At 39.9% G+C, this 20,661-nt stretch overlaps 1 protein-coding gene across 1 annotated transcript in view; it reads left to right on the top strand.

Moving 5' to 3' along the window:
- Positions 1-20,661, top strand: part of PDE5A (phosphodiesterase 5A) — a 216,728-nt gene that overhangs the window by 154,359 nt on the left and 41,708 nt on the right. Inside the window, exons 9-11 of the mRNA XM_089684312.1 lie at positions 12,337-12,421; positions 15,576-15,751; positions 17,749-17,808. Coding sequence (XP_089540438.1) covers positions 12,337-12,421; positions 15,576-15,751; positions 17,749-17,808 — 321 coding nt within the window. The remainder of the gene's footprint in view (positions 1-12,336; positions 12,422-15,575; positions 15,752-17,748; positions 17,809-20,661) is intronic.

The raw sequence follows: 20,661 nt of genomic DNA, 5'->3' as shown, positions 1-20,661 counted from the left end.
GTTTGAGTCATTTTGCTTACTTTGCAACAAACTGTTTGTCTTTCCGCTTGATTCCGTATATGCATAAATATTACTAGGCTCTTGAGAACAGTTGTACACAATTAATTGTATGCAAAGGGACCATGCTTGTCTTAAAGCCAAACAGCATTACAAATTAAAACATGAATCGTCAGATTTAGGTATGTATAATTGTATCGACATACAACAATTTTCCATTCTGCTAATATTAAAACATTTGGTTTGGCTGGGGAGCATCCGGTTTGGTCAGTTATGCAAGCTGAACAAATATTTACACCCCCTAGACACCCTACTTAGAACAGGATGGAAGTTTCCTTTGTCATGTCAGCAACTATGGTCTCTCAAGATTCACAATTTATAATGAATAAAGAAAAATCATTATCAGCTTGGTGCAGGCTGATGGGGTGGAAAGTTACAGAGAGCAGAACCATGATTTCAGACTCATATTTTGTGGGTTAGTGAGCAGCTCCAACACAGGGAATTGTTAGTACACAGGTTTCAGCTGTAATATGTGATTTGATTATAATGCAAACAGGTTTTTAATTAGATAGTACGAAGAGCAGTGATAGGTAGTAAACCATGGCAATGAAACAAATTTTAATCAGTGTAGAGCTATCTCATAGAAAATCTATGAGCACAACATACACTTTCATTTTAGAACATCAGCATTATAATAACAATACAAACAATAGTTATTTTTTTAAAATCGAATATAAGCTAATATGAAAATCTCCTTTTATGTTGTAAGTTCTGCCTGTGTGTTGACCATCGCTTTTCACAACTTCCTGGATTCCCAGCATGCTTCTCGTGTACTGTTTACTTTAAATTTCTAAGGAATACTTATCCCATGGTACCTTGCTGCCTGCAAGCTGTAATTCCTGTACTGACTCCACCTCTTGGGACTCCTGCTTTTTAGCACCTTTAGTTCAGAAGGCAGACTCTGTGAAATGTGTGACACAGCAGGACCTACTCATGTGACATATTTATTATTTATTACATGTACTTATATAGTGCCGTCAATTTACGCAGCACTTTACATATATATATTGTACATTCACATCAGTCCCTGCCCTCGAGGAGCTTACAATCTAAGGTCCTTAACCACTTGAGCCCCAGAGGATTTACCCCCCTTAATGACCAGGCCTCTTTTTGCTACTCGGCGCTGCACTAATTCAACTGATAATTGCGCGGTCATGCAATGCTGCACCCAAACGAAATTTACGTCCTTTTTGTCACACAAATAGAGCTTTCTTTCGGTGTAATTTGATCACCTGTGCGCTTTTTATTTTTCACGATATAAACAAAAAAAGGCCAAAAATTTTGAAGAAAAACAATATTTTTTACTTTCAGCTATAAAAAATATATAGTAAACTCAAAGTTGGTTATAAATTTAGGCCAAAATGTATTCTGCTACATGTTTTTGGTAAAAAAAATCCCAATAAGTGTATATTGATTGCTTTGTGTGGAAGTTATAGCGTCTACAAACTATGGTATAAATACTGCAATTTACGCCATTTTTCTGCTATACAGCTCTGTGCTAGTTTAACAGACAATTGCGCGGTCATGCAATATGGTACATAAATGAAATTTACATCCTTTTTTCCCCACAAATTGAGCTTTCTTTCGGTGGTATTTGATCGCCTGTGCGGTTTTTATTTTTTGCGCTATAAAAAAAAAAGCCTGACAATTTTGAGGAAAAAAAAACAATATTTTGGACTTTTTGCTATAAAACATGTCCAGTAAAAAAAATGCAAAAATCAAATTTAGTCATAAATTTCTGCCAAAATGCATTCTGTGACATGTCTTTGCTAAAAAAAAACCCAATATGTGTAAATTAATTGGTTTTCGTGAAAGTTATAGCATTTACAAATGGCGGGAAAGATACTGGGATTTTTAGTTTTTTTTTTTTTTATACTAATAATGGCGGCGGTCAGCAAATTATGGTGGCGATCAGGGACTTACGGCAGCGACCAGCGACTTATGGCGGGACTGCGGCGGACATTCTGAAATTGGGGGGTACTGACTTGGGGTCCATGACATCCCCAAAAACACTAATACAGTGATCAGTGCAAAAAAAAACCACTGACACTGTACTAATGGCAATGGGGAGGAAGGGGTTAACATTATTTTGCAGGGAAGGGTTATAGGAGTGAGGGGAGTGTTTTACTAGGGGGCGGGGGTGTGTACTGGACAGGACAAGGCTGATCGAGAAAGAGAAACTGTTCTTTCTCGATAAGCTCATCCTTGAGCTGACAGGGAAGTGACAGACAGCACAGCTACTGCAGCTGTGCTCTCTGTCACTGTTTGCCGCCGATCGCCGGGAAACAGCCGCTAAGGAGTGACTGTGACCCGGCGACTGACATCTGCGGTGGTGATCCGCGGAACAGATAGGGTGGCTGTGCGCCTCGCGCGCGCCCCCTATTTGTTTACAAAACACACGTTTTAAAACGTGGTTTTGCCTGCAAGTGCCGCCCTGCCGCCGTATATGTACAGTGGCTGGGCGGCATGTAGTTAACTCACATTTATACATACACATACTAGGGCCAATATAGACAGGATCCAATTAAGCTACCAGCATGTCTTTGGAGTGTGGGAGAAAACCAGAGTACCCGGAAGAAACCCACACAGGCACAGGGAGAACATGCAAACTCCAGACAGGTGGTGCCATGGTTGGGATTCAAACCAATGACCCTGGTACTGCCAGGCGGAAGTGCTAACCATTTAGCGACTTGTGATGCCCACATAGTAAATATGTAGCACAGAATTAAAAAAAGTAAATGTGTTGGGATCTTCACAATGAACATTTACAAACTTCCGGATCATTCAGATTAATAGGAGTAGACTGGAAATAATTGAAATACAGTGTGAAAATGAATATATGATTTAATCAAAGTGTTTTTTTTCTTTTTTTAGAATTAACAGTTTTTATTGTTTTTACTTTTTGACTTAATGAACAAGACTTTGCAGAGCATTCATCAGTTTTGACAAAAGGCAAAATTAAAATGACATCACATTTGGACATGTTTACAATACCAAACATATTGTTCTGCATCTATCACGCAGAACCCAGAAGTGTCTAAAGGTCAATAAATGTATCCCTCTCCGTCAGGAATGCTCTACAAAGTATTGTCAAGAAGAGAGCAAGAGGAAAGGAGGGAAAGAGGGAATTAGAAAGAAAAAGAATGAGTAAAGTAAGAGAAAGAGAATCCATAACTCCCCACTCCCTTAGATGTCCAGCGCTGATCACTCAAAAAAGAGCTGCCTGAAGTGGATGACCTCTAGCTTCATCCACTTCAGGCAGCTGAACTTTAATAAAGGCCTCGTTACCCTGGATGACACTATGCTTGGCGATTTACAGACCTTTTGTAAATCGTCTCTATACTGTTTATTAAAGGAGAGTTTTTATTTGTCTCTAAATGCTACCTGAATATAACTTTTTTAGCTTTTGAACCTGGGAGAACAGCTAATATTTGAAATAATATATTTTCTGAACTAGACAAGCTGAATAATGTTGTGTGAGTGCCAGCCATGCTTTAACCACTTCAAGTCCAGACACTTTTACCCCCTTCCTATCCAGGCCAATTTTCAGCTTTCAGTGCTATCACACTTTGAATGACAATTGCACGGTCATGCAACACTGTACCCATATGAATTTTTTTAGCATTTTTTGAGACAGATAAAGCTTTATTTTGGTGGTATTTATTCACCACTGGGATTTTTATTTTTTTTTGCTATGTAAATGAAAAAGTCCAAAAATTTTGAAAAAAAGTGGTTTTTCTTATACAATTTTGCAAATAAATAATATTTCATCATAAATCTTGGCCAAAATATATTACATTATCTTTTTAGTAAAAAAAAAATAACCCAAATTAGTTTATAACCAAAAATTATAATTTTAAATTTTTTTTTTATTTTTATTTAATTTTTTTATATTATTAATTATGTTTTTTTTTTTATATGCTGTCACCCTATCAGTACAGTGTCACCATGGTGACACTGTACTACTTGTGGGGGGTGATGAAGATTTTTTTTTTTTTTTTTTACACTGATTGCTTTTACACCCATAAAGCCTGTAAAATCAATAATTTCTCCTTCTCTCTGGCTGCATTCTTGCAGCCATTAAGAACTACTGTGTGAGCTGTGATCGGTCACAGCTTGTCACATGGTACAAGGCTGTTGTGAATAGCCTTGTATCATGTGACCTCTGTGATCATTCACAGATTTCACACGTAGTAAGCAATGATGTCAGCAGTGACATCTTGCTTACTACTCTGCATGTGATCACTGTTTGGCCAATCAGTGATCACATGATTGGGACCTCGCACAGAGGTCCCATACGACGATCGGTGTTCCACTGTGTCCGGAGGACACAGCAGGCACCGGATCGCGGCGCTGCGCGCTCCCAGGGAGCGCGCACAAGCAGGGGACGGGGAGGCCATTTATAAATGGCCACCCGACCCTGCACTGCCACCATCCGGCCATTTATATACAACGGACGGACGGGAGGTGGTTAAAGTTTACATTTTTTCCAAGTAGTGACAGAATATATAACATTTAAAACATTTTAAAAAGCTGGTAAACTTTCCTTCAAGGTTTGCCTTTCACTATATGTTTAAAGTGGTTTTAAAGGCTCAAAGTTTTTTACTTTCATACATTCTATGCATGAAGGTAAAAAACCTTTCCTGTGCAGTATGTCCCTCAGCCCCCCCCCCCCCCCCCAATGCTCAGCTAAGCCTCCTCTTGATCCAGTGAGGTAGATTCAGTGATGTGCACTGGAGTCTTGTCTATCCCAGGACTCCCTTTCCTCATTGGCTGAGACAGCAGCGGGAGACATTGGCTCCCACTGCTGTCAATCACAGCCAGTAAGAAAACAGAGGGGGTGGGGCCAAGACATGGTTCTTTGTGTGAATGGACACACGGAGCAGCGGTTTGGGAACGCGCCTGCTCAGGTGCCCACATAGTAAACTGCTTGCTGTGGGGGCATCCATCAGGAGGGAGGGGCCAGGAGCACCGACAGGGGACCCAAGAAGAGGAGGATCTGGGCTGCTCTGTGCAAAACCACTGCACAGAGCAGGTAAGTATAACATGTGTTTTTTATTATTATTATTTAAGCCTTTAGTATCACTTTAGTGTTTTTGCCTTTTCTCAGTAAAACAGAACTTGTAAACTGGATTCTCTGCAGTTTCAGCATCCTTTATATAAACTGTAAAAGTCTAACTACAGATTTACTTTTACTTTAAATAGCCAGCTATGCCCAAACAAACTATTTAAAGTAAGTTAGTGGGTAACTAATACTAAATTTCTCTGCCAGCTGTTCAGTCCCTTTCAATTTTTTGTCCCCATTGGGAGATTTCCTTCACTTCTTTTCCCTCTGACCACCTCTCACTATAACATGAAGGGAGGAGGACAGTGAGTGAGACAACAATAAAAACATAGGGCAACTCACCCTTCCTTTTTCTATTGAAGGCTAAAAAGAAAAGAAATGCTTTTCATTCCAGTTCAATATCACTGAGGACAGATATGACATGATATGCGGAAGAGTAGGAACACAATAAAGCAGACCATCACCTTCTTTAGGAAATATTTTTCTTTCTTTCCCACCCCATGCTATAAAACAATTCCCCCCCCCCTTTTTCCTGGAGCCTCCTGCGATACATACATCACGCATCCCAGGAGACTTTACATGTGCTAGGCAATCTCTGATACACCATGTATGTGCAGAGGCACGTCATCAGGGGACCAGGTGCAAAAATCTTGTAAAGTCCCTGGTCAACAGAAAATGTCAGTATGGGATCCACCGTGTGGTGTTCGAGTGACAGGCTACATCAGACAACACTGGATTCACTAGGCATGTGAGTATGTTTTTTGAGGGAAAACAGCAGTCGGGGTAACAGGGAGGAAGAGTGCTGTTCTTTAAATTTTTCCATGTGTGCAGATGTGTTAAGAGGATCCCAGTGAGTGTTGTTTTTTTCACAGATGGGATCATTGTTTTGCCAAAATAACATTGAGGTTATTTTATGTAAGCAGTTTAGATATAAATAGTGTTTAGCCGAATGAAGCTCAGAGCCTTTCTTGGTAATCAGTTCATCACAACATCAGCAGGGGACTGAACCACACAGACCCCCACCAGCTACCCAGGGTTTCAAGGAAGTGCTGAATGTTTGCATGGGAATAAAAAAAAGACAGACTTTTTTTATAAATTATAATCATTCAAGTTACACTTATAGAAATTACTGTATAATGCAACCATGCAACTATGGCGGGTTACCTTTTCCAAAGATAAATTCTGGCCTGGCCCTATGTTTGCATCTGACTTTGCTGTAAACAAATTGCGAACACTAAAAGGTGTTGTTTGGAGACAGGAGAGCTGGGCTTCATTGAGCTCAATCAATCAGCAGTCAATTCGCCAGAAGAAGGTTTTTCAGGAAAAGGAAGAGAGAGAAGCAGCAACTTCTGAGTGTAGCATAAAAGCACAAACTTTATTAATCAACAAATTGGCAACTCACAAAGGTAGGAGATAAAAGGCTCATCAAGTACAAAACACCACTGTCATATGCTGATCCGATGAAGGAGCACACATGCTGATGGCCTAATGATGAAGCATGCATGCTCTGAATGTATGCCACGCCCACCACTTCCTCTTCCGGTGCTGAGGTCACTTCCACCTTCCTAAGGAACCCGAACCAGGACCCAAGGGAGTTCTGGGAACCACCAACACAGCCGAGGGCTACTGAGATCCTTCACAGCAGGTACAGTGGGACCAGACTGGCATATCATAGTGGCATTTTAGATTTGATGAACCTTTTAACTTCTACCTTTGTGAGTTGCCAAATTGTTGATTAATAAAGTCTGTGCTTTTATGCTACACTCAGAAGGTGTTGCTTCTCTCTCTCTTTCTCTCTCTTTCTTATCCATTGCAGAGTCCCTTCTAGCTCTTCCTGCAAGAAACAGCCACTGGGTCAAGCATCTAAGTCACCTGGATCATTATAGACATTCCCCATGTGTATCAGCCTCCAATACCCTTTGGACATACACTATATTGCCAAAAGTATTGGGGCATCCCTCCAAATCATTGGATTCAGGTGTTCCAACCACCTCCATGGCCACAGGTGTGTAAAATAAACATGCCAACAGCTACTACAAACATTTGTGAAAGAATGGGCTACTCTCAACACCTGTGCAATAAATCCATCTGTGAAATTCCCTTGCTACTAAATATTGCACAATCAACTGTTAGTGGTATAATAACAAAATTAAAGTAACTGGGAACAGCAGAAACTCAACCACGTCGTGGTAGGCCACGTAAAATGAGTGGGGTAAGCGTATGCTGAAGTGTGCAGTGCGCAGTAGTCGCCAACTGCCTGCAGAGTCAATAGCTAAAGACCTCCAAACTTTGTGTGGCCTTCAGATTAGCAAAACAACAGTGAATAGAGAGCTTCATGGAATAGGTTTCCATGGCCGTGCAGCTGCTTCTAAGCCTTACATCATCACGTGCAGTGCAAAGCGACAGATGCAGTGGTGTAATGCACACTAGCACTGTACTCTAGAGCAGTGGAGATGTGTTCTCTGGAGTAAGGAATCACGCTTCTCTGTCTCGCAATTCAATGGACGTGCCTGGCTTTGGCGGTTGACAGGAGAACGGTACTTCCCTGACTGCATTGTGTCAAGTGTAAAGTTTGGTGGAGGGGAATTATGGTGTGGGGTTGTTTTTCAGGGGTTTTTGCTTGGCCCCTTAGTTCCAGTGAAGGGAACTCTTAAGGGGTCAGCAGAGCAAGACATTTTGGACAATTTCATGCTCCCAACTTTGTGGGAACAGTTTGGGGATGGCCCCTTCCTGTTCCAATATGACTGCGCATCAGTGCATAAAGCAAGGTCCATAAAGACATAGATGAGTAAGTTGGGGGTGGAGGAACTTGACTGACCTGCACAGAGTCCTGACCTCAACCCTATAGAACACCCTTGGGATGAATTAAATCGGAGACTGAAAGCCAGGTCTTCTGACCTCACAAACGTGTTTCTAGAAGAGTGGTCAAACATTTCCATAGACACACTTCTAAAAAGTTAAAACTGGTATAGCTGCAAAGGGTGGGCCAACTCAGAATTGAACCCTACGGACTAAGACTGGTATGCCTTTAAAGATCATGTGCATGTAAAGGCAGGTGTCCCAATACTTTTGGCAATATAGTTTATCTTGGACTGCTTTCAGTTACCCAGGGTGCCAAGCCACCCTGGGGTGCCTTGAAGTTTCTTCAGGGGTGCCTTGGCAAAATGCCAAAAACTTGTCCAGATATTGCCTACAAATTGTCCAAAATTTGTATACAAACCAGCAGTTGGATCAAGCCTACCTTTTAGTTTTCATTGTGCACCATTACAACCTCCTAGCCACTGGCATCTTATCAACCAATAATGCCATCAGTTGATATGGAGGATGTCGGTCGCCTGCATGGCATCCTTGTTTGACTTTCCCTGCCCCTCTCTGTCAGTAATGGGGTCACATTAGCTGAGTGACAGAGAGAAACTGACTGAAAAAAGGTTGAGAAACACTGCACTGTTATATCTCTCAGCCAGGAGGCTGCAAGAGAATGGAAAGAAGAGTACACATTTATACAGTATATTTTAGTAAAGGGGTATTCATACTTTAAATTATTAAGTGCAAGATTACTTATTAAAGTTTTATAGTTTCCCAATTAATATTATACAGGATTTATATAGCACCAGCAGTTTACGCAACACTTTACAAAATAAAATGAGTCAGTACAGTTTCAATGCAATTCAATACCGGATGGTTCAGAGGGTCCTACTCTTGAGAACTTACAATCTAAGAGGGAGGGACATGTGATGCAAAAGGTACTAATTGTTTGGGATTTAGCTGTATTTTATCTGACTCTAAAGCATAAGTGCCAGAGGTAAAGATTACAAATTTCCAGCCATGAGAAAAAAAAATGTCCCTGTTTTTTTCCAGAAAAAATTGAAATTTGTGGAAAAAGTAAAAATCCCTGATCTACTGTATCCCAGCAATTACCCCACTGTAGGAGGTACACGAAGGAGTTCACAAACAAACTAAAGTAGAGACTTTCCCCTGCAGAGCCCCCTATTGGCAGAAATGCATATTTCTTGTTTGATATCTGCATTGTGAAGAACAGTATTACTTGAATTGTATTCCAAGGTTTGCTTGTCTTCAGTTGAGAGAACTTGCAGTATTTTAAGACTTTATATAAAGCCTCAGAAATCTTTCATTAAGGTCTTCATGTTATATAGTTTGAATACCATGTCATAGATACCGGTATATTACAGTATTTATCATTGCAAAAGAACATATTCCACACGCCTTTTTTTTATTTTTCTGAAAAAAAATCCCCAAAAAATGCTTTGGAAAAAAAAAAAAAAAAAATTTTTTCCGAACTTTTTTGTTTTTTTTCCGGGTCTTTCCATCTCTAGCCATAGGAGAAAGGTCAAATTAGGTTGCTAATCTGTCAGTCACAAATAAAAGTTACTCAATCATCTGAAAAGCAAATACCTGTGTATTGACTGCAAATGCATTCTATTATTTGAAACTATTAAAAGTTTAGGAACAGTGAGTGACGTCAGGAACTGTCAGACTTTGGGAATGTCAGGGTTGACAAACTAAATAAATCTAAATAAGAGGTATATAGATCTTTAGATCTACAGCTGAATATTCTAATATTTTAAAGCCCAACTCATAACTTTTTCTCTCTTTATAGTCTGTACACCCTATATGATTTGTGACAGATTTGTGCTTGAAAATGCCTCCAACTAATTTAACCTTCCTAGCGGTATGATCATGTCCATATTGCTGTGCTGAAAGCGGTACATTTTTTGCATGAAAATATGTTGTTTTTTTATTGTAGGCCTGTAATTTTTAGGAATAACTCACTGAAATCTGTCCGAACAAGAGTCTAGTAAACATCCCAGGTATGATAAAATTTGAAACACGAAATCATAAATTATAATATAATAAATAATCATAAAAAATAATAATATAATAATAATACATTTAATTCAATAATATAATCAAACCAAAAACACTGAAATTTGAAATATAGCGCCAAGTTCGCACATCACTGAGCTTAGTCGCAAAATCGTTTTCAGTGTCTGATGACAAATTTTTCCACAAATCATCACTCAATTCTGCAAGTAGTTCTGATTTACTATCGCTGTTCTCTAGTTGGTCTAAAACCGCTTTTGACATAAAGGGATGCTTTTTGGACGCCATGGACATTTCTCAGTTTCCAGGCAGAAAGAACAGTAAAAATGCAGGCAGGGCACAGGACAAAGAAGTAGAGACAAAATGTATGTGAAATGGTTTTATACAGTAATGTTTTACTATGTGATTTTAGTGTATTAGTGAATGTCACTTTTTAAATCTTTTAAATTTCCCACCTGTTCCGGCCCCCGTACGTCCCGACACTCGCAGGGACCGGAATACGGAAAACGGATGCCCGTGTCGGCCGGAGGAGATGGCCGGGGATGCTGCAGGGGACACATTGCGGGAGCGCAGGACAAGGTAAGTGATCAAGGGAATCCCAGAGCAACGCTGCAGGGTAATCCTGAGTGTAGCTCGGGCTTACCGCTTTTGGCACTGATAATTAACCCCGAGCTACACTCTGGAATACCGCCAGGGAGGTTGAAGTGGTTGTAAAGGCTCATTGTTTGTTTTTTTTACTTTTATCCATTATATGCATGAAGGTAAAAAAACCTTCTGTGTGCAGCAGCCCCCCCCCTCCCCCCATACCTACCTGAGCCCCATCATGATGTGCAAGAGACATGGCTCTCTGGGGATTCTCCCTCCTCATTGGCTGAGCAGCAGGAGCCATTGTCACTGTCAATCAGAGCCAGTGAGCAAATAAGGAGAGAGGGGGGGCTGGGCCAAGCCACGACTCTGTGTGTGAATGGACATGCGGAGCTGTGGCTCATGAGTGAGCCTGTTTGGGAGCTCCCATAACAGGGAGCTTGCTCTGGGAGCACTTGGCAGAAGGGAGGGACCAGGAGAGCCGACAGGGGACCCGAGAAGAGGAGTATTGGGGCAGCTCTGTGCAAGACCACTGCACGGAGTGGGTAAGTATGACATGTTTGCTATTTAAAAAAAAATAGCCTTTAATATCACTTTAAAGGAGAAGTACAGTCAGAGCTTATTTAGCTGTACTTCTCCTGTAGATCACAGAAGTACAGTTCATTCTGCACTCCTGTGACCTGTTTTCAGCTGACAGCAGGCTGTTGGCTGACATCACTCAGCCGGTCCAGGCTGGGGAAAGATCCTGACTTTAAAGTCGGGATCCATCCCAGAATCTATAGCGGCACCTGGCTGAGCCTCTCAGCGATCCAGTGAGAACTTGAGCCAACTGCTCTCTCCCACTCCACAGCCCGGCGCTCCTCTGGGGTTGCAGAGCAGACAGCAGTGACTCCCAGTCACCTCACACTTAGAGCCGGCGGAGGACAGATGCAGCATCAGACCAGTGTTGCATCCACCTAGGTAAGTATAATTGGGGGAAAAAAAGGAAAGCCCTACTTCTCTTTTAAACTATCATTTTCTCCTATTGTACTTTCTGTTCTTCCACTCCAGTACTTTATGGTGGTATAGTGGAGTAACAGCCACAACCTTCATCACAAGTTTCCACACATAGACTTGTATTGCAGAGGAAGGGAAGGAAATGTGTCAGACTAGCTTTGTACTGACAGCAGTGGGTCTTTTTGGTGCCTTTTGGACTGCACATATATTCAGACACTGTGCACAATCTCTGTAAGGCTATGAAAACAGACATTGTTAGCACCATACTATTTATGTGTCTTCAAGAATCTAAGACTGAATATTCAGGATGCTGCAAGCCCAGTTGTAATTAGTTATTTTTTAAATATTAGCTTGGCTAGCTAAAATGTTTAACTTGATTTTCATATACTGTAGTTTTTCTACCCATTTTTAGCCCTTGTTTATGTACATGTGCAAGCAGGTTTCATTATGTCTTGTATTCATTATTGAATGGTAGATGTAGCTGGACGTTTATCAGGATGCATACATGCAAATTCGGTGTATTTTTAACCAAAGCAAAATGTGAAATGCTCTTTCACATGTGTGAAGCTACAGCCTTTTCTTGCTAAGTCTGAATAAGTGTTCTCTCCAATGTACGCTGTAATTGCCAAGACAGGAAACAGTGCTACATTGTACTGTGTTTGTGTATTATTCTGGATGAGTGGGTTACTATTGGCTGCGTTAGTTGTTTTTTACTGGAAAAGTTTTTGTGTGAGGATGGAGAATGTAGCTGGAATGCAGCCGGTGACATGGCATTTCCATTTTGTTGACAGAACGAAAATGAAGAAAATAACAGCAAGAACATTCAGAGTCTACTGTGCACGCCTATTAAGAATGGAAAGAAGAATAAAGTTATAGGTATTTATTTAATTCCAACATCTTATGCTAAACTAGCAAGAAAAAGTCTCAAGATCTGTAAAACTTGAAAGTGATTTAAAGCAAAACCAGACAGCAAAAAAAACAATCACCTTTTAGTGCTGAAACATTCCATTGATGCTATTACTCACCGCACTAATCCCTGTTGCCACCCAGTTTAAAATCCAAGTACCATCAGGCATGGGGAAGTATGTGACACTACTACTGCCACAATGCAGTGCTTGAGGGCTGCACTGCTAATCAAACACGTAGCAAGTATTGAAGTCGGGGTGAACATGTCAGCCAGGGAACTCACGTTTTCAGAAAAAAGGTTACAGTAATTGTGGTCCCCATGTTTTTCTAATATCATGTGTCCTTTAAATAGGCTCTGTGATGATCTAAAAAGTAGAAAGAAAGATGTGTATATTTATAATTGAAGACAAATATAGACATAGTTTAGGAGTTGCCAAAGTCATGCTGTCAGTGTCAGAGTTTTACACATCTTTCCTTTATGTTTTTTTTTTTGTTCCAGGATAAATTTGAAAAATAAAGCATAAGGCAAAGCTTTCTGATTTTTCTGCATTATGATTACTGGCATGAGATTATGTGAAGTCTGCTCTCAGAAATATAACATTTATAATATATAACACTGTTCTCCATTACAAACACAAGTTCATGAGCAGATGCCTTAGGGCTTATGCACATGGAAGTTTGTAGGTGCAAATCTCCCAAAGCATAAAAATCCCTGTGTTTTTTTCTGCACCCTGGGAGCCGCAGGTGGCACATACAAGTTACATAGTTAGCCTGGCTGAAAAAAGACAAAAGTCTACCCAGTTCAACCATGAAAAAAGTTACAATCCTACACCCACAGTTGATCAAGAAGCAGGCAAAAAACCCAGCAAAGCAAGTCAAAGTTTTGCATTCAGGAAATACACTATATACAGATAAACACTGCTACAAGAAAACACCGGCATTCATGCAAGTATGGCGACATACAGCTATTCGTTTCTTTGGCCAGCTGTGTGTGCCACCCTTGTCTCCCCAGATGCGGAAGAATGGTTGTATTTTTACACTGGAGGAGAATTGCATCAATTTGCATGAGCCCTTAAATCTACAGGCTTTGGCAGCCACCCAGTATTAAGTCAGTTTTATCATTAAAACCTTAGTCAAGCACAAAATATATAGAGAAAACAAGCATCCATAGGAATAGTTTAACATATACTGTAAAAAGGAAGAGGAATGGACTAAATAGAGCACAGCAAAAGGAACTTGTCAGGACAGAATTACAGGAATTGCCACTGAATAGCCTTTGCGAATAAGCCACAAAGGGTGAAATGCATCTAAGGCATTCTCTACAGGTGGAGAACAGGAGCTGAAGCCATCTTTTACCCATCTCATTTGCATTTATGCAGCAGAAAGGTAGTGTCTGTGTGCGGATGGCTACCAATTTGTTGAAGTCTACTAGAGCCTGGGAAGCAGATCATGCTTGTCTTGCACCATTCTAATCACATGCTGGCTGTGACACAGGATTGGGGGGCATTTGCACTGTACTATTTTTATTGTTTTGGGCTGCACATAATAGTTTAGTTACAGAGAAGAGTTTCATGTGCCGCAATGACCTTTAGGATAGGGCTAAAGACAGGCAATCAAAGCAAACCTGAACCCAAAAGCAAACTTTTAATACATGGCGGCTTACCAGTCCATAGATGTAGTGGCTTGTTTTCTTTTTTCAAACTTTTTCCCTTTATTTTCACATGATGATTCTGCCAGTAACACACTTCCTGTCCTAGAATTACATCGCTCACCTTTTTGGTATCAGGACAACAGAAATGAGCTAGGACTACACAACCTCGTCCCTTTCCTATTCTCCGAAACATAGAGGGTGTGATTCTGTAGTCTCCAGTCCTCCCTTTTCGGCAAGATAACAGATACTTTTTTCAATGTTTCAAATAGATATAACAATAAACTTTCAATGGCATATTTAATAGACCACATAAGAGAAGTTCTTTGTTAGGGATTACATACTTTAAATCCCTTTGCTACTAGCATCTGCCATTCCTGGGCCAATGACCTGCACATACAATTAAGGGGAGGGATGCCATGGCATCACTGACCTTAAATGGTCATTTGTCCATATTAGGTCAGTGGCATTGAGCTGAACCCAAGCTTAACCCTACTCTGCAGTATGATCCTTTGCAACATACTGTATATAAATTAATGCTCTGCTAATGAGTTGACAACAAGTAGGTAAACCAGCAATGGGATGTATTGCCTATGTAGCCCTAGACTTAGGTTGGGCCCACATAGGTCAATAAATCTCTTTGCTACTAAGAGTTTTTCTACCTGATGACAGTTATCTCATTAGAATCAAATTAACATCAGTGAGCTGCAAATGAGTTGATTTTTACAAGTCGGTACATATCTTCTATAGAAAAGATATTTCATTGCTGGTACTGCCCTTGGCTCATTCATACCAGAATTATGTTAAAATGTATGTAACGCAAGAAGAAAATTTAATATATTGCAGTTTACCAACCCTTGTGGTAGCTCTATTAGTCAGGCCTGCCAGTAACACACTTTCTGTCCTAAGATGACAACACTATACAGGAAGAGCAGAATTGTCACCCATGTACAGGAATACAGAACATCTTCCCATTTCCTTAACATGGGGTGAATGTTGTAGTCCATCGAGGTTGATGGTAATGATGCTGATAACAGCACAGGCAGAGAGCACAGAAAGATAAACTCACAACTATTTTTAGCAGGATCAACAGTTATTTTTTTATACTTATCGAACAGATAAAACACAATTCTTTCAATTGTATATTTATCAGACCAAAAGGCTTTGGGTGTAGATATAATACATAAATATAAATACATATTTACTTTAATAACTATGGATGACTTAGTCTATAAACCAATTTGTACTGGCCTGTATCCAATATCAATATATCATTAGCCAAAAACATCCATAGTGTTATTTATTATTATTAATGTTAAGAGCAGATTACACAGCATGTGTATACACCAGTTTAATTAAGTAATAAGAAATATCTGACACTTTTCAGTTCCATTGACAAACATGGTCACTTTTTCCTTTAGTTCTAAAGCAGCATTCTTGAATGTAGCAATGTCTCTGGTGGTACATTTATTACAGGAGTTTGCCAACTTGTAAACAAGGTAGAAGAAAATGCTGGCAAAATCAAGTCCTTCAACAGAAATGATGAGCAATTTTTGGAAGCCTTTGCAATTTTCTGTGGCTTGGGGATCCAGAACACCCAGATGTATGAAGTTGTGGAGAGAGCAATGGCCAAACAGATGGTGACATTAGAGGTGAGTCCACAATAAAAGGATTGTTCTTGGCTGACGGATGCAATATTTTTTGTCAAACACAAGCTTTTAGATACCCTCCTCAAGGATTTTCAATCTTCTGGCACTGCTCTGTAAAACGCTGGCTTAAGTTTATATTCCAGTCACCCATCTGTGTTTGCCTGAAAACTACATTCTCTACTGCCTGATATTAAACTTCTTAAAAATGCATTTCTTGAACCAGAACACACTGCATAGAAGTGTTAAAGGATGGATCGGAATCCAGAATAGGAATGGCAAGGGATTAAATATATCACAATAAATAAGCTTGTTATACAGTATATTACTTTAACTTATTCAAATAGATAAAGGGCAGTGACCCACAGTGATATCCGCAGTTACTTGGCTTCACTTAATGAAAATGTAATTGAATGCCATACGTTAAAGGACTTACCACATCACTGCTTTTTGTGTAGAATGCACAGAAATTGTAAGTATCCAGCAGTGTTGCTTAGACAAGATGTTTTTAATAGTATTGACTTACAGCAGGGCTGGCTACTTAAGTAGATATAGGGGGTCTCAAATGTAGTCCCTAATATCAGCAAACAGCTGCACAAATTATTATGTAATTCTATTGAAGACTGTCAGTTTGTGGACATACAATATTACATTATATGGTCAGAGACTGCAAACATGCCATACAGGAGACTCGATGGAAACTGAGGATATGCTACAAATGTAGTTGGAGATTGGGGACTACCTGCAGGAGACAGTCAGAGACATGTTGTAAGAGACTGGGGACGAGAGGGCTAGGTGATGCTGATCCTCCTCCAATTTTAAATTAATAGCCCAATTGTATCTTCCAAAAAAATGACAGAAATCAAGTCAGGGTGGATCAAAGAGTAAGTGAAAATTGTCTCACTGTTCTTTATGTGCTTAAAAGAGAAGGATTAAAGAAAATAAACTTACATACTCACCTAGGTGGATGCAGCATCAGTTGCATCGCTCGGTTCTCAGTCTTCAGTGAGCAGAGAGGTGGTGACTGTTATTCACTGGCTCTCTGCTCTGCCTCTCCAGCGCTCATTGGAGTGCTGGGCTGTGGAGGGGGCAGGAGTGGTTGGCTCAGGCTCTCAGTGGCTTGCTGAGAGGCTGAGACAGCTCCTGTCAGCAATCTGGATGGATCCCTATATCAAAATTGGGATCTCTCCAGAGCCTGGACCGGATCATTGACATCATCTGACAACAGGATTTAGCCTGCTGTCATCTGAATACAGGTCACAGGAGTGCAGAACTACGGAGAACTAAAGGAGCTTTTGCCCTGCTTCTTCTTTAATTCTCTCCCAGCCCCAGAAGAAAAGTCCTATTCTGGGCAGGGGGTTGCAGCTTAGGAGAACAAGCAAAGCTGACTGCAGCACTGTAGTGATGACAAGGTGGGGGATTGTGTTGGGCTGCGACAAAGATTGTTGCTGTCACACAGAGAGTAGTAGCCCTTATCTGCAGATTCCTGCCTGGCATAGTACCCTCTTTGTATATCTGTAAACCATATATATAGTATTTTCCCATGTTTGTGTTTTTTCATTTTTTTTTCTCAATCTAAAGCTGCTCATACACATATAGATTTTTTGTTCGGCCTACAGGCTGAACAGATACCTCCATCCACGCTATACAGTATGGATGGATGACTCCCATTGCAGCTATTGTATTTTGACAGCCGGCTCTGCCTCTGATTGGATGCAGCCACTGTTAAGCCAACAATTTTTCATTCAAAGAATGTCAGGCAGAAGGGGCTGACAGGGCCACCCACTAAGTGAATATGGGACAGTGTATGGGCAGCATCACTCCAATAGTATCGCACGTTCAATAAGGAACGCAAAGCTGAATTACTAAATGAGTAAAGACTTTTCACTTAGCTTATTGATTGTTCATTTTGCTAAGTGAACAGCCACTTCTGCTTTAGCCCAATGACTAACTTGTTTTCTGATGTGCTGGTTTAAAGACACAAACTTTTTTTTGTATGGCAGATTCTTTCATATCATGCATCTGCCGCTGAAGAGGAAACCATGGAGCTGCAGGTAACAGCGGTAAAAAACATTTTATTTCTCTTTCAAAATAATGTATTGTTATACATTGCAAAATGTTTTAATATTACATTGTTATTATTATGTAAAATGTTGATTATTTAGATTTATCATGCAGTACTGATATATGATAACAGTTTACAGAAATCTATTCACATTAGTCCATATCCTACAAATGATCTTAGAGTTTATGACCCTACACCACTTCAAATACAATTTGGATAGAATGCCATTAGACTATATGTTTTTTGATTGGGAAAAGGAGCCTTGGTAACCAAGGGAGAACATACAGATACCAGGCATTAGATAGTGTATAGTAAAAAGAACTTAAAGCAGTTGTAAACCTCAAACATGAAATATGAACAAAGGATATTCCTCTATAGCTTGTACTTGTCTCTAATAAGAGCACCAAGTGTCATTTCTGTCTGCTGCTTTGTTCCTATGCTATCTGCATGAATCACTTCTGACAAGTTTTCCTGACACCAAGAGAAAAATGGTGACAGGGGAGGGAACTCCAACAGCGAAGGGGGGGGTGTCACTTCCCTCCAATCAGCTCTGTGCTCTCCTCACTGAGCTCTATAGTGTGTCACTTCAGCTCTCCACCCCTTTTTTCTGAACTCTCAGATAAGCTTTATAAATGTTGGACTTTGAACAGATATAGAAAAGAGATGGCTGCAGATAGACAGGTACAACTTATGTAGGAGGATTTTTTTATCTCTATGACCTGAGGCCAGTCACTTCAATGGGTATATGTAAGAGTTTAAAATCACTTTAATGGAAAACTATCTCCTGCCACTTATATCTAATATCTAAATGCAAGTAAAAACAACTGAAATAAATCCCATGGAAAACACATAACATATGTTTATTGTTTTAGAAGTTACATTACCAGTTTTTAAGAATTGTCCCTTGCAGCTATGCCATTCTGAAGTTTAGGATCTGGCATTGTGTCAGAAGAGCACAGTGCTTTTCAGCACAGTAACTTGTCTTAATCCGATTGAGATAGTTAAAGTAGCTGCTTTGTAGCCTTTTATCTTGCAGGCAGTGTTGAAAATTCATTCAGGCTTGTTTAAGGCTCCATGCACACTGGGCATTTTGATAACACTGGTAACTGTGTAAAGTCACGTTAAAAATTTGAGTTTTTCAGCTTTTTTTGTGTTTTTGCATTAACGTTATGTGGCTTTTTTCCACGTTTGCGGTTTTTAGAATTTTTTTGGGTCTTGACCACATTAAGCAAAGAAATTATGTACAAAGGACACTATACACTCCTTTAAAATTGAACCTGTGAAGATATAAATATGGCATCTGCTGACTTGTATTTAAAGATGCAGGAGTGGTACAATCATCCCGATTCTTAATTCACTACTGAAACAAGCATGCAGCTATCAACTTGTAAATGTTCTGAACTACTGTCATGCATAATTACTGTAGGTCAACATACTTGGCTCTCAAATTGGAAGCCTGCACCTTTTAAAAATTCAACAAGGTTTCCTTTTTAACTGTGCACCCAGGTACACAGTCTAGGATGCCATAATGCTAAACATTTTCATTTCTACAAAAGCATGCCAATTGTAAGATATACATTCAGTAACTATTTCTGATTGTAGCATTTATAAGGCAAATAAGCTAAAACAGCTTTCAGTTATAGCAGAAAGACAGCTGGTAATGTCCTGGGGCAAATATTAGCACTTAATTAGCAGTAGGACTCCATGAACCACATAGAGGATACCATATGGGATTTTACATGCAGTTAGTTGCTTTTGTTATTTAACTCTATAGCGGCCACAGCACTTATACAGTAATTATTCATCTAATGTCCCTATAAAAGCAGTGTCAGGATGGATAACTATAACTCTTTAAAGTATCATTCCACTTACATTGTACACATACCCAGGTCCCATTGCCATTCTCTGTGCATGGCACAGCTGGCTCTTCAGAACTGCATTTCCAGCAGAACACCCATCTATACATAACAGTATACAACCTCAATTCCAATAGAAAATGTAAAACCTTAAATCAAATGTTTAAACTGAAAAAATGCTTTTTTTAAGAAAGAAATAAGCTAATTTTGAAATTAATTGGGAGCAACATGTCTCAGAAAAGTTCAGATAGGGCAACAAAAAGCTACCCAATCATGTCAGTAACATGATTGGGTATAAAAAAAAGCATCTTAGAGAGTCAGAGTGTCTCAGAAATAAAGATAGGCAGAGGTCCAATGTGTGAAACTGTCAAACAATTTCAGAATAATGTTCCTCAATGTAAAATTGCTAAGATTTTAAATATATCATCTTTCACATTACATAATACCATCAAAGAATTCAGAGAATCTGGAGAAATCTCTGTGCACAGCGGACAAAGCCGAAATGCAATATTGGATGCCTGTGAATATCGGACCTTCAGATAGTACTACATTATAAATAGGCATGATTCTGTAGTGGAAATCAATGCATGAGCTCAGGAATACAACCGAAAATCTTTGTCTGCAAACACAGTTCACCATGCCATCCAAAAATGCAAGTTAAAGCTCCTCCATGCAAAGAAAAAGCCATATCTGAACATTATCCAGAAACGTTGCTGTCTTCTCTGTGCCAAAGCTCATTTAAAAAGGGATGTTGCACAGTGGAAAACTGTCCTGTGTCGAACAAATGGAAATTTGACGTGGCAACCATGGGCCACATCATCCAGACTAAAGAGAAGAGGGACCTTCTGGCTTGTTATCGGCTCTCCGCTCAAAAGCCTACATCTCTGATGGTATGGGGGTGCAATCGTGCATATGGAAAGGGCAGCTTGCCCATCTGGATAGGCAGCATCATTTCTGAAAGATATGTCCTGGTTTTAGAACAGCATATGCTCCCA

This window comes from Staurois parvus, unplaced genomic scaffold, assembly GCF_062004578.1.
Source record: "Staurois parvus isolate SC_StPar_1 unplaced genomic scaffold, SC_StPar_1.0 ptg000344l, whole genome shotgun sequence".
NCBI classification, from domain to species: Eukaryota; Metazoa; Chordata; class Amphibia; order Anura; family Ranidae; genus Staurois; species Staurois parvus.
This window is presented reverse-complemented; position numbering and strand designations above follow the sequence as displayed.